General features: G+C 44.1%; 1 protein-coding gene across 3 annotated transcripts in view; it reads right to left on the bottom strand.

Annotated features, from left to right (window-relative positions):
- The window catches only part of ACVR1 (activin A receptor type 1), a 70,370-nt gene that overhangs the window by 19,751 nt on the left and 37,530 nt on the right, over positions 1–13,089 (bottom strand). For all 3 annotated transcript variants that reach the window (XM_075092700.1, XM_075092701.1, XM_075092699.1), the window contains 3 exons: positions 8,848–9,117; positions 8,120–8,337; positions 2,052–2,151 (listed from right to left, as the gene is read on the bottom strand). In XM_075092700.1, the coding sequence (XP_074948801.1) occupies positions 2,052–2,151; positions 8,120–8,337; positions 8,848–9,117 (588 nt within the window). The remainder of the gene's footprint in view (positions 1–2,051; positions 2,152–8,119; positions 8,338–8,847; positions 9,118–13,089) is intronic.

Here is a 13,089-nt window from a genome sequence, read left to right as displayed (position 1 = left end):
GGAGCATGGATGTGTCTTCCTCGCAGGGGGGTACCGGATACAGACTGTTTGTACTGGCCAGGTGTAATTACTCAACCACCAGCAATGAAAGCACTTTTGCAGCTTAAGCAACTTGGGCAACACACTACAAGGCCAGTGTACACAATACAAAGAAATCTATGAATTATTAAGTTAGGAGGATAGGAAGAGTATTTAACACTGGGGATACAGCCCTTACGCTTCTATTGCATCACCAGCCGTTGCAGAAACAATTAGCACAGCCAGACACACAAAACGAGAATGACAACTCAAAAAATTTAAAAAAAGACTACCTTTGCCCTGTGGAGACCAGAGAAGACCATCTGTATGCCAAGCTTTTTACCCAAATAGTTTAGACGAATGTATGAAATTATCAAGTGCCCAAGAGCAACTCAACATCCTGGAGAAGGCACATGGAAAAGTTCTGATTGTTGCCATATTCACTGCAGCCTGAATACGATAGCCTCAGGCTTCGCGCAGTGAATTACGCTGGATTTGACAGCAATAAATATCCAAATTCTGCCCTTCGTTGCTCTGCCATGCGGCACTCTTTGGAGGCACGTATGAATCGGCAGCAGGTATTACCAAATGGAGATACCCAACACCAAGGCCTCGATGCTGTCACCCAGGAGAGACTTCCTGCACAAGCACCTTCCTCTGGTTCTGCTATGCAGCCTAAAACACGTTCTCTGGAAATAGTGCCAGCCTGAGTTAACTTGGGAGCAGGCATCATTCCAGAGACACACTTATCCCCATGTATATACATGCACAAAAAGATACGTCTATATGGCAGGCAAAATCATCACACAGATCTTACTCTACGATTTCTGATGAAGAGAAATTGCAGAGCATCAGAGCACGCACACTTGGATTTAATGCAAGCATGCGCGTTTGTGCCTACTCAGTACATACAATAAGCCAGAAGCAAAGGAACACTGGTGAAATATAGGCCCAGTCCCTACAGATTCACCCCTTGTAGTCTGGGGCTTGATTTAACACCCTGATAGTAGAATCATAGAATGTCCTGAGTTGGGACCCGCAAGGATCATCGAGTCCGACTCCAGTCCCTGCACAGGACACCCCAAATTCACACCACATGAGTTATAGTGACTTACAGGAAGGTGTTACCCGCTTCTAGTTCAAATCACTGAAGTAGCATCAGACATATTTTAAACAATCTTTTTATTCCCTAATAGAATTTATCATTATCATGCCTTCCTCACCTCTTTAGTGCCAGTATGGCATCTTGGCTCAATGTCTCTGCCTCGGAATAACTTTGACCAAAATGCTTCCTAAAATTACTACATTCAAATTTAATGCTATTCAATTAGTAATACACATATGCTGAAGAAAAATTGAATGGATCCTTAACATTAACACTGAAGTCATTAAAAAACCCCTGAAGTCCCAGAAAGGGAGATTCTCTCTTTCGAGGGGGAAAAGAGCAGCAACAGTACATCATGGCCTGCACGGTCCCAAAGCAACAGTGCACAGCAAGCAAGCTACCAAACATTCATGTTACTGTTCCAACAGCACAAAATCACTTATTTTTTAAACACCGCTTTAGCCACTTTGCTCAATGCTTCAACACCAGACCTCAAATCCAGATGATCCTTTTCTAACTCTAAAGCTTTTTAATTGAACACCATTTAAGGAACAAATGCTTGTTTCGCAGTTTAACAGTTCCAAACTTGAAACCGAGCTTGCTTTTCTAAAAACATTGTCTATTTCACTTACAAAGTACCCAAACAAGCCCAGACTGAGTTTTCTAACATCACCTTACTGAACAAAGCTTACATTTTTTCAGTCGTAAAGCAAGGATGATACTTGCCCCTTTCTCCTGCATAGATCTGAAAGGAATTTTTTCACTTCACTTCCTAAAACCAAATATGTTCTGCAAGCTGAAGCCTGAAAAGTTTCATATATTATATAAGCTACTGAGGAAAACCAGAAAATTAGAACGGGAGATAAAGCTTTCTCGCCTCATTTGTTACCAAGACTTGGCACTAGATGCGAGCAAGATTTATACTAACCTACACACTCGACAAGCGTGATCTGTCGAGCCACCGTCCTTTGCACCAAGAAAGGAAGTCCAGAACCACTTCCAGATGTGCAGGAATGATCCAATAAATCCTGTTCAAAAGGAAAAGGAGAAGTTTATACCCTATGAGAAACTACATTTTTCCCCCATGTAAATACACGAAGGCACACCGCTTCACAGGATCGGTTAAGTTAAAGCTCATTGGTATCACAATGGCTCTGGTGATGCCATTCAGTCACTCAGGATCACGACATACTGCTGCCATCACCGTACAGGTGGGCACAGAATGGTCTTTGTGAGATTCTACCACTTCAAAGAACACCCCGGGCACAGAAGGGACTGGCAGGGGAGCCGTAACTGATGCGTAATCACTTTCTGTGGGAAATTTTACCCACAACACAACAACGAATGGCACACAAATAAAGCATCATTTCTTATTCTGTCTCTTATCTTTGATTTGGCATTAGAGTATCATTTTGTTTAATCAATAAATAATTTTGTTTAATACCTAAGTGACAACAGATTGCCTGTGAACCTGGAAGCTCACTCACAGCCTACAAGCCATCCTCTGGAGTGAAATTCCACCCTTTTTCAACACTTAGTTGCTCCCTTAGCTTATGCTCTCTCAATTCTGTATCTGTCACCTATTTCAAAAAGGTTAATATCAACAGGTTTTTTCCCCAAATTTTTTATGTCTTGCCACAATCTGAGCCACCCCAATAAGAGATAAACTCATGTTCTCCGATTTCTCCTATACCCAAAGCCTTCACCCCTATACAGTTAGCCAAAAGAAAAACAGCATTTACTTTTGAACATTCAAGCAGCCTTTTCCCATTCTTCCAGTTACTTGTGGTTTCTTCCTAGTAAACATGACCAGAAGGGCACAGCAACACAAAAGCATTTTCACTAATTAGAACTACGGTTGCGTCCCAGCCCCACCGATCTGTGGTATCAGACACTCAAAATCTATTTCACAATTCCCTATGAAGAAACATGTATTAGTAAGAGACATTCAGAACTCTGAACTTCTTTTTATTAATATATACAGACTCTAGACACAGCCTCAGCTGACAGTTTCTAATTGAAAAGCTAAGACATAAACCCAACACATTCCTGTGGTACATCTTGCTTTTTCAACACCTCTTAAAACGGTGGCCTGCGCACAATCTGTGCTCAGCTGACCGCTTCATCTGAAGTAACATGGGGACAGGTGTCAGTTTTGCTGAACACTCCTACAGACACTTTCCATCACACGTTTAGGGCCACTGACTTCACTGGGGCTAGAGGCTTGCTTTGCTGCTCCGCTCTCCCACCGAGCACCCCCCGTGAAGCATGCTCTGGGAGGTGGAGCAGGAGAGACCCCCAAAACCAAACCCTCCTGGAAGGGCTGAACCAGCGGGTGGTTTTGCACAGCAGCCCCAGCCCCCATCACCCACGCACCACGCTCCCCACGTTTGGGTCTGAGTGTGAATTTGTAAAACTGCATGGCCCCGCAAAGCGGTGCTTCGGCTGTAACAGAGCAGGAGGAAGGCTGCTGCAGCCATCTTCACTGCCTTGCTCCTGTGTGTCCCACTTCGCTTTTCAGAGCGGGAACCACTGGCTAACTGGTGGTTAACCCGGTACTATTTGGGATGTCCTAATTTATCTCACTGACCTGCAGACACAGCCCCAGAGAAGAATGGGTATCCACTGTGTCCTGTATCACACCCATCAGACTCACACAGGTACCCTAAAAACCACACAGCGCCTTAATGTCACCAGATACCTCTGGTTTAGCAATCAAATCCCAAAAATAAGTGCTAAAAATTTATTTAGTAACAGTGAAGATAAACCAAATCATGCAATACTTGGCTGTTATGCAGGTTATCTGCGAGAGCAGGGTTTCTAGATGCATCCCCTGCAGTATGGCAACACCTTCTAGCTCCAGAAGCCCGTTACCTTCGGAAGGGGACAGATCCATGCTCTGGTTAGAGTTTATTTCACATGCACTACACAGAAAATTGAGATAGTTTGGGAATAGTTGTCCAGTACAGGCTCTTAGCTCATCCCTCATCCTTCCCCCATCCAGTTTTCTGTCCTTTTCCTCCATTACATTTTTGCCTCTTCCCTCCATCGTAGTGCAAACCATCCTTCCCCAACTGCTTTCCCATACACACCTTGCCTGTTCCCCAGCCCAGCTCCCGTTGCTGCCCTTGTTCCCTCAGCCCCGTACGGTCAGTGACCGTCTCCCCCTCCGCTGCCCGCTCCCAAGAGCCACACGTGCTGCACACCCTCCTCTTCTCCAGCTTGGCCCTGCAACCAGACACACAGCAAAGGTGCCTTGGATTGGGGAAGAAACATGCCCTGTCTCCATGCGGAGGACTCGCGTGTCTATGCACGGACCTTTTAAACCACAAGCTTTTGCAGTGGCTCAAAAGAGAGAGCCCCGAGAACAACAGCCACAAGCATGTCTGGCACCACAGGGGTTTCTCTGATAAATTTCAAGTCCCTGCCCCAAATCAGAACTTATTTAAAAGACAACACCCAGTCTCCCTCCCTAAAGTGGCTGCACCACACTAGATGAACAGTCCCTCAGAAAACCAAACACCAGTCATTCTGCGGTAGGTAACAGTCATGGGAACTTTTGACCCAAACTATTCAAGTTTGGTATGCTTATTTAAAACTGAAAACAATTTTAAAATAGACGAAGTGATAGGACTATTACCTGTATCGCCTACGCTAGATGTCATTGATAGTCCAGAAAGTTTTCCATGACAAGTCTTTCTTAGAAGTTTTTTATCAGTTTCTAGTATTTTTAGTGCATGGAAACCGGACTTCAAACAGTAAGCTCATAAAAAAAAAATCAAGAGTGAGATTCTAATTGAATATTAAAATCCTATTAGCCTTTTAAAACACTAATACCCAGCTACTTTTATGGCTAGGACTTCCATAATAGTTCAAAGGATTTCAACTGTATTATTGGACTTCTTTTTCCCTTTACAAAGGAAAACAGGATAAAAAAAACAACCATAATCAACTTTCTGATATTTTCAGCAAACTGCACTCCTGGGCCTTAACCAGATCCAATGAAATCTCATTTCTCTTAACCATTTTTAATGAGTGCTCAAGAAAGATAATCTGACAGGAGACTGCTATTTTGCTTTACGATGAACTGAGAGTTCATTTTCCTTCCTGCTTCTGTCAGAGGCAAAACCACCCAAACTTATCTGCAGCAACTGTAAAAACGAGCTTTGAAGAGGCCCCAGCTCTTCCCATTCCCCATTAGGAAGCGCAGGGCTTTAAGCATTTGCTACACTATGGAGACTAATCCTGAATGTAAACTAATCTGATGTATAACAAACCAGCGATTTAAAACACAGAGTAGAGAAGAAAAATCTGGAATTTAAAGACTTACTGCTAGGATGAACATTTAGAAACAAGGAACTATCAATTTTTTTTTACATCGCCAACACTCAAGAGGCACACCAGAGGCGCTGCAATCATAAAGCTAGAGGTCTGACAGCGGAGAACAAAACAGCTCCATTAGACCAAGCCTTTACAGTTAGCTACTTCTCCAATTTCTTTTAAAAAGAATTTTGATTTCTTCTTCTCAGGTTTTATCACCGTTTCCAAGGACTTGAAGTGCGAAAGGTTTGCAAATGGAATGGAAATGGTCTTGAGCTGATAAGAGACAAGAGCTGGTAAAAGCTGGAAGTCAGTGCTTGAAGAGAGATAACCAGCTGCACGCATGCCTAGCCCAAGGTAAACTTATCAGAACTGGCTGTTTTAAAACAGTAACACAGAATCAAGCCTTCCGGGCTAATTAAAGAGATCCAAAGGCATTTAAAAAAAAAGATTACCAAGTGTAGTTTCTGTAGGGGCAAGCTGAAGCGAAGCAGCAGGGCAGCAGTGGAAAGCCGCTGCAGTTTGCACCACGCTTGACCCTGCCGGTACATGAAGTGCCTGGACATCTCCAGCTCTAAGCCGGAAGCAGTTTCCATTGCCCCATCTTACCAAGGAAGCTAGCATTTAAAAGCTAGGACTCTTACTAGAGCAGCCATGCTAAGGTCCCTCTGGATCGCTATCGCCTCTGCCCACACCCAGAAGCAATGCCCTTTATTAGGGTGTTACAGGTGGAGTGAATTGGGGAACCAGACATATAGGAGTATTAGTACAGAAGTGTGTAAGGGCATTGGGGTATTAGAATATTGGGGTACTAAAAGTAGAATGAATTAGAAGTGAATATGGGCTTACTTTAACACACATGATACTTTCCTTTAATGCTCTCCCAGCCCCAGGGCACACTCAGCTCAAGGATTTCCTTAGCCGGATTTTTTTGTTGTTGTTCTTTTATAACATGCTTAACAACCTACAGTCTTCTCACCCCATTGCTCTTTGGATGTATACAAACCTGCAGCACCTAGACAAATCGTCAGGCAAGGAGTTCTACCAGTTCAATTACCGTTGTGCTGAGAACCACCTTCCTTACTTTTATCCTTGCTCTTACTTGCTAGTTTTGATGCCTCCCCGTTACTGTCCCACAGAAGGCGAACAACTGACTGTGTCTGTCCTCTTAATTACCCCTTGCCATGTTGTGTGTCTCCATCATGTGTCTCCCACACAGGCTGTTTCAAGAGTACATATTAGGGCATCCAGATGACTAGGAGCCTGATTACTCCATTTTAACCTATTCTTCCTTCAAGACGACTCTTCCCTGCTCCAATGGTATCTTTTACTGGCCACCTCAAACCCTGAAAACTTACTTGTCAGGACATACTGTCTTGTGAACAGAAGGGTTTCCTATGTGACTCTTCCAACACTTACTCAAACAGTATTTTATAGAAACATCTCTGCCTCAAAACAAAGAGATCCAAGAAATAGTTCCCAGCTCCCCAAAATAGTTTCATTTTTTGAGTGGTCCCAGAGATATTTCTTTTAATAAATTCCCATAGCTGGGCCTGCAAAGTGGTTGCCAGCTTTCAGATGAGGAGGCAACAGTTTTCTGGGGTATTTATTTGGGGTACAGTTAAAACTGCTTCCCTAGTTGGTGGCAGACAACACTAAGGACAATATCAAAGGTTATTCCTTATTTAAAGAGATACCCATTTCAGTTTCTCCTACAGAGAGAAACGGGAAAAAAAAATACCCACTCAATGTATTTAGTAGCATATTATTAAAGTTATTTGTGTTTTAGATCCTTTTTCTTTAGCCACTTTTCAACCCTGCAGTGAAAGCACATTATGGTGGGAAAGCACTAAAATGGAAAACATTTTCCAACCTCTTCATGTTGAGATTTGATCTCAGAAATACAAGGAGTAGAAAACTTCTCTTTGCACTAGTTTCAGAAACAAACACTCAAGCTGCCTCTGAAGCCTTACTTGCTCAGTTTCGATAAAGCATGGGAACGCTTTTTCCTGGCCTCAAGTGGAAGGGTAAGATACATTAAGTCTCTAAAAAGGAAACATTTCCCCATGTCATTTTATTTGCCAGGGACTGGGTGAACAAGAATGTATTTTAAAAACTGAGTTTTGAGTAAGTGGTTCTCATTCCTCACAATTCCTACCGCTCTTCTGTCAACAAAATTTCACAGATTTCCTCATCCAAGAGCCTTTCTGCTACGACCACGGGAGTCACGTTTGAAGTTTTTGAAAGTTAAGAATATCTGTATTTCCTTCTTCACTAGCATCACATCTTCTCCAACCCTTCAGACTGTCTTTTGTCTATCAAAGACACAGTACATTTTTACACCTTTCGTATCACTTCAGGCTACCCAACAACCAGGCATACTCTGTTCTGCTGTTCAGACACTGCTTCTAGGAACATAAACAGTTTGACCACAGTTTATAGCAATTCTCCATGTCAAAGGAACTATACTTGCAAAAGCTATCTTTTGGTTAAATTTCATTTAAACTATGGCTTTGCGAACATAGGAATATCGCCACAGAAGTCCTGGTGCTAAGTGGCATCCCTTGGCAGCAAGAGGTCCTGTTACTGATGTGGCCAAGTCCGGAGGGCACAAGAGGGGAGGTCAGAAGTGAAAAAAGCTCATGCAAATTTCCACCACGCACACAAGTTACTTACTGCCAACGTGCTGTCTCCAACATTTGATGCAATGAGTCCCTCAATTGTGCCATATTCTGCATCTCTAGAATTGAGCCTCTCCATATGGTTTTTCTGTATTCTCCGGATGATCAGCACAGCTACTGCAGAAAAAACTATCAAAACTATCACAGGAGCCAGTATAACAATGATTAGTGTTTCCACGCTGTAACCTGCAGCTTCTCCTTGAAAGGTTTGCCCTTGGAAAGGAGAGGGGAGAGGAGGGCGGGGGGGAAAGAAAAAGAAAAAATAAATTTGCGAATTCCCAGAGAAAGTCTGTAAAACCAGTAGCGCTGACACCGACATCTAACTTGGCAGCCACCTAGTCTGAAAGAGAGGCCGTGACACAGCCTGAACTATGAGCGTGTACTCACAGGAAGGATGCTGTGGCAGCAACCCCCTGCAGAGCTGTCCGAACAACCCCAGCCCTTCAGAACAAACCCCACGCGTGACACTGCAATTCACTCAGTCCTGACCCTGACTGCACGCTTCAACCCGTCATTCATTCAGCAATAGAGATCGTTCAACCTGTGGACATCAGATGTGTGCCAGTGGGCCCCCGGCCGGGGAACAAAGTAGAAAGGGCCTAACTGTGTTGATTAAACCCTCACTTCTGCTAGCACTGAAGCCGTCTCGGTCCCCTCATATCAGATGAAAGCTGAACCTTTTTTCCCCCCTCAGAATTCCCCATTTATTAATTAACCTCTCACCTTTAGAAGAGGGCAACTGCGCAGTGATATTCATGTTGCACAGGTACCCTTGGCAGCACTCAACAGCTTGGTCAGGAGATGGAGGTGTTTTGCAGGTCATTTTCCCTTGTTCGTAGACTTGGAAGCAGCCTTTCTGGTAAACCTTAGCACCATCGTTAATGCTCAGGGAAGCAAAACATTGCTGGCCTTGGCAACGATCTCCATTCCCACAGGACATGCCTTCACACACGCATTCGTAGTGGTGGACCATATTTAGCTTCAGTTCATCATCTGTAGAAGGCGAGAATTGAGGAAAAACCACCATTGTATTCTTAACAGCTTCAGTTATACAGAGATAACGAAATCATTAGACAATAAAACCTTCTGTTTAAGGGAAGAAAAATTACTTGCAGATAGTGAAGAACCACCAAGTAGGAGCTAACGATACTAATTTAGCCGTTTCGGCAAGACAAAGATACGAGCTTGCACCAGAGAAATACCAGTCATATCTGCCCACTCCAAGTACTCAAATTTCAAGAGTTCAGTGACATTTTACGTCACCTCTCGCACATCCACTGCTGCGGGTATACAACATGGGTCACCTACACAGGGACACTCAGCAGAAGAAGAAAAACACACTAACAAAGTGTAAATTTAAAATAGATTTGATTAACTATTTCCATATAGAAATATAATGTGGTTTTTCTCGAGCATTCCGGAAGTGACTTCAAATCACACTGAGGCCATTTAAATTTGCAGTGGACGCAGCCACACAGGATTTTGCAGGTATAACTATCTTGCTTGAAAAGTAGATCTGGACTGACTCTCCCAGGAAGACAAGCCTTTGAGGAGTATCTTGTGAGTCTGAGCAACCAGAGAGATAAGTAATAAAGCGAGAACCAGCACACACTGTCAGCAGGACACCACCTCCCCTTCCAACTCCAGATGCTTCTGCTAAGTAGAAGGAACATATAGAGTAAGAAACTGAACTTATAAGTATCCTCAAAGCGTACAGAGATCCCTAGCTGGGAAAACCCCACCCTGTAGAGCCACACATGCTGTCGCTCTCACGAATGGCACGTGCCTTTAAACACACAGTACCGGTCGCTCCAGTCTCTGCAGGAGAGGACACCACTCTTGACTAGCTCAAGGAGAACACTGGAAGCTCTTCAGTTTCCTGGAAAATACAGGTGCCCGTGGTGGTAAACAGCCATGGGCACTCACAGGTGGCTGAGAAAGGAGGCACAGCTGTGAAGGAAACAACAAGCCACTGCTCTCCCTTACGCACATCCCGTGCATACAAACACACATGCATTTATGGTGACTTAACTCATATTTACATTCTCTTTTTCAGTTCTCACACACAAGAATAATTTCCAGCCACAAATACAGCGGATGCTCCTAAAACAGCAGCTGAGCATACCATGTGTTGGGACTTTTTCAAGCCTATCATTAGAGTCTGCCCACTGGAAATATAACTCCATTTGTTTTCCGCTTTGTTTTCCTCCCCTCCTCCCACAATGAGCAAATACACAAATACAACTTTCCATTTTTGAACCACTAACAAAAGCTAAATTAAGAATCCTGAAATCAGACAGTGTCTGTCACATTGATTTCAAGTCCTGGTACACACAATCCCAGTCATACATGTACCAAGTAATAAATTCACTGATTTTGCATAACTTTTTGGAAAAAAGAAGAAGAAAATGCCAGGCATTCCTATAATTAAAGTTCTGTTCCTTCTGCCACAAGAGCAGCAGTGAAATGCAACTGCTATTGTAACACACAAGCCCTCAATCTTGGTTCGTCCAGCTGGAACTGCCAAAGGCATTCAAAGCCTGAGACCTACGAGGGACGTCCTCCCAAGGCATGGTCACAACCTGCCTGGAAGAGCACAAGATCCGCACCTTTGGCAGGGACAGGCCTCCCCAGACAGCCCTATCACAGCAAGGATTTCAGTGCCTCCCAGCAAGCGAGATGCTTCTGTTGTTGCTGACAAACGCTGGCCAGTGAGGACAGCTAAGGAAGTTTGCTGAACAGCAGAAATAGCTGCTGTACGGAGTAAGACAACCAGCCTACTATCTGAGAGCCACGCCAAGTTCAGAAAGAAAAGTCATCCAGCCAGCAGCCTGATCCAGCCTAATGCTTCGCTTGACCGAAGGACCCTTCGAGACTGAGCAAACCTCATGCAAGCCAGAGGAGCAGTTGTGGCAGAAAACCACCTCCTCTGGCGCACCGCCTCTTGGAGGAGCTCTGCAATCCCAAGACAGGCCAGGAAGCAACTGCAGAGCCACAGGGCAGTTAATCAGCTCATGTAGAGCAAATCTGACATCCCTTACAAGCAATGAACTAAGGCACTGCAAATCCAAACACACTCCCTCTCTTTTGAAAACACTGCTCCAGTCTGAAGGCAGGATGAGTGATCTAACATGGCACGTGGGCTGTGAATCCATTTAATAGAGCATGAAGACAGAGTAACACTGACTGAATCCATGTGAACTGCTGCAGATCCTGGTGTGTCCACAGACCAATACAGATCAGTTATCTGCTGCAAAAAATGAAATGTTTCTGGTGAAGAACTCCTGGGTTGGAAATAGAGGCATTCTCCTTTGTGACTGTTACAATTCCTTGTGCCCAAACTGCTCCCTTCTTTACTTAGTTGGTTTTCCAACTCCACGCATGGTGTATTACCATGCGCCAGCCAGCCCGTCCCTCATTAATGCCCCTGCAGTAACACACTCAAAAAAAATAGGTTGAGCTTTACCCGAACAGGAAGGCTTATTCAGGCTGCAGAACCAGCCAAAGCACGGACCATGTCCTCCCACTCCTGCCTCTTTAGGCCACCAGCTAAGACAGAGCTGCAGGTCAGAAGCCTGAGAGCAGATGGGGCGATGCTTCAGCGAACACATACAAGCTCAATACTGTACTACACCCACAAAGCACTCTCCCGTGCACAAAGCCAGCTACAAAGGGCTGGATATTCTAGCTGTATTTCCCCAAAGTGAAACCAGCTGCACTTGCAAAGCACAGGTTTGTTGCATCCACAGCAGAGGCAGAGCTGGACTGGGTGGTACTTCCCCATCGCTCCCCGAGCATCGCTGTGCAAACCCCTCCGGGACGGCCGTGACCAGCAAATGCCACAGGCCAGTTGCAATCGAGAGCTTATGGCTGAAGCAGATCAGCTCCCCCAAACACACGCGCTCAGAGGTAAGCATCTGCTCAACAACAGCTCCAGGCGCGGAAGGCTGTCAGGCCAGCTATGTATGTAGCAGGCAGGCACGAAGCCAAGCTTAAAAATACTTCCATTACCTAAACATGTTCACTACGTATTTTTGTTTCATAATAAAGAGACTCATTGCACTTCTGGCCCATATATATTGTGCATACACACAAATCTGACTTGCCACACAAAGATCCAGAGACTTGCCTTAACTTCTCATTAACTAGTTATTAGTTCAATATTATGAAAGTGTCAAAATTGAAGCTCTTGTTTTGTTTGTTTATTCACTTTGTGAAAGTCAACAATTAAGGGGTGCTGACTCTAATTAACCGGGTATTTCAAGAGAACAAGAACCACCACACTCCACATTTCAATCAGCAAACTGGAAGGTCCAGTGTTTTACCCCGTTCCTGATGGCACGGGACACGTTCTGCTGGGCGCAGCGCTCGCATGCCAGCACAGAGCCCCAGCCCCAATCCACAGGGCACCAAACTGCCGGACTCCGAGAACGCAGGGAACAACAGAAAAATATAGATGCAGGGAAACAAGAGAAGTTATTTACCTTCTATGCAAAGTTTATTTCACACAACCAGTTACCAATCCAGACAGGTTTTTTTCTTATTTTATATCCAGTTCCTGGACTGTAAACACTTAACTGTTTGGGAGAACGCCAAACTACTTCTGTCCCAGGAGAAACACCCTACATACGTTTCTGGCAACGCAACTTAATTTTGAAGTGATCTCTTCACATTTAGAAGAGCAATTCCTTTTCCATTGAGACAGCTAGTACAATAGGCACTCGGCCACTTTTTCTTATCAGCACTACAGCAACAGTTTCTTCAACTACCTCCAACTTGAAAAAATGCCTATGTTAACTATGTGATGTAGTCAGCACACGTTGAACTGAAATAATTTTCAGAAGCATAAGTAGTAAATAAATACGTCATAAGAGTCTCAATTTTCTTTTTAAAGATACAGACTCTATTACATGTACATTTCAAAGACGGGCTTTAACAATATCAAACAATTTCCTTCCAGCAAGG

This window comes from Phalacrocorax aristotelis, chromosome 5 (assembly GCF_949628215.1).
Source record: "Phalacrocorax aristotelis chromosome 5, bGulAri2.1, whole genome shotgun sequence".
NCBI lineage: Eukaryota > Metazoa > Chordata > Aves > Suliformes > Phalacrocoracidae > Phalacrocorax > Phalacrocorax aristotelis.
The sequence above is the reverse complement of the archived record's forward strand: the minus strand, read 5'-3'. Positions and strand labels throughout refer to the sequence as shown.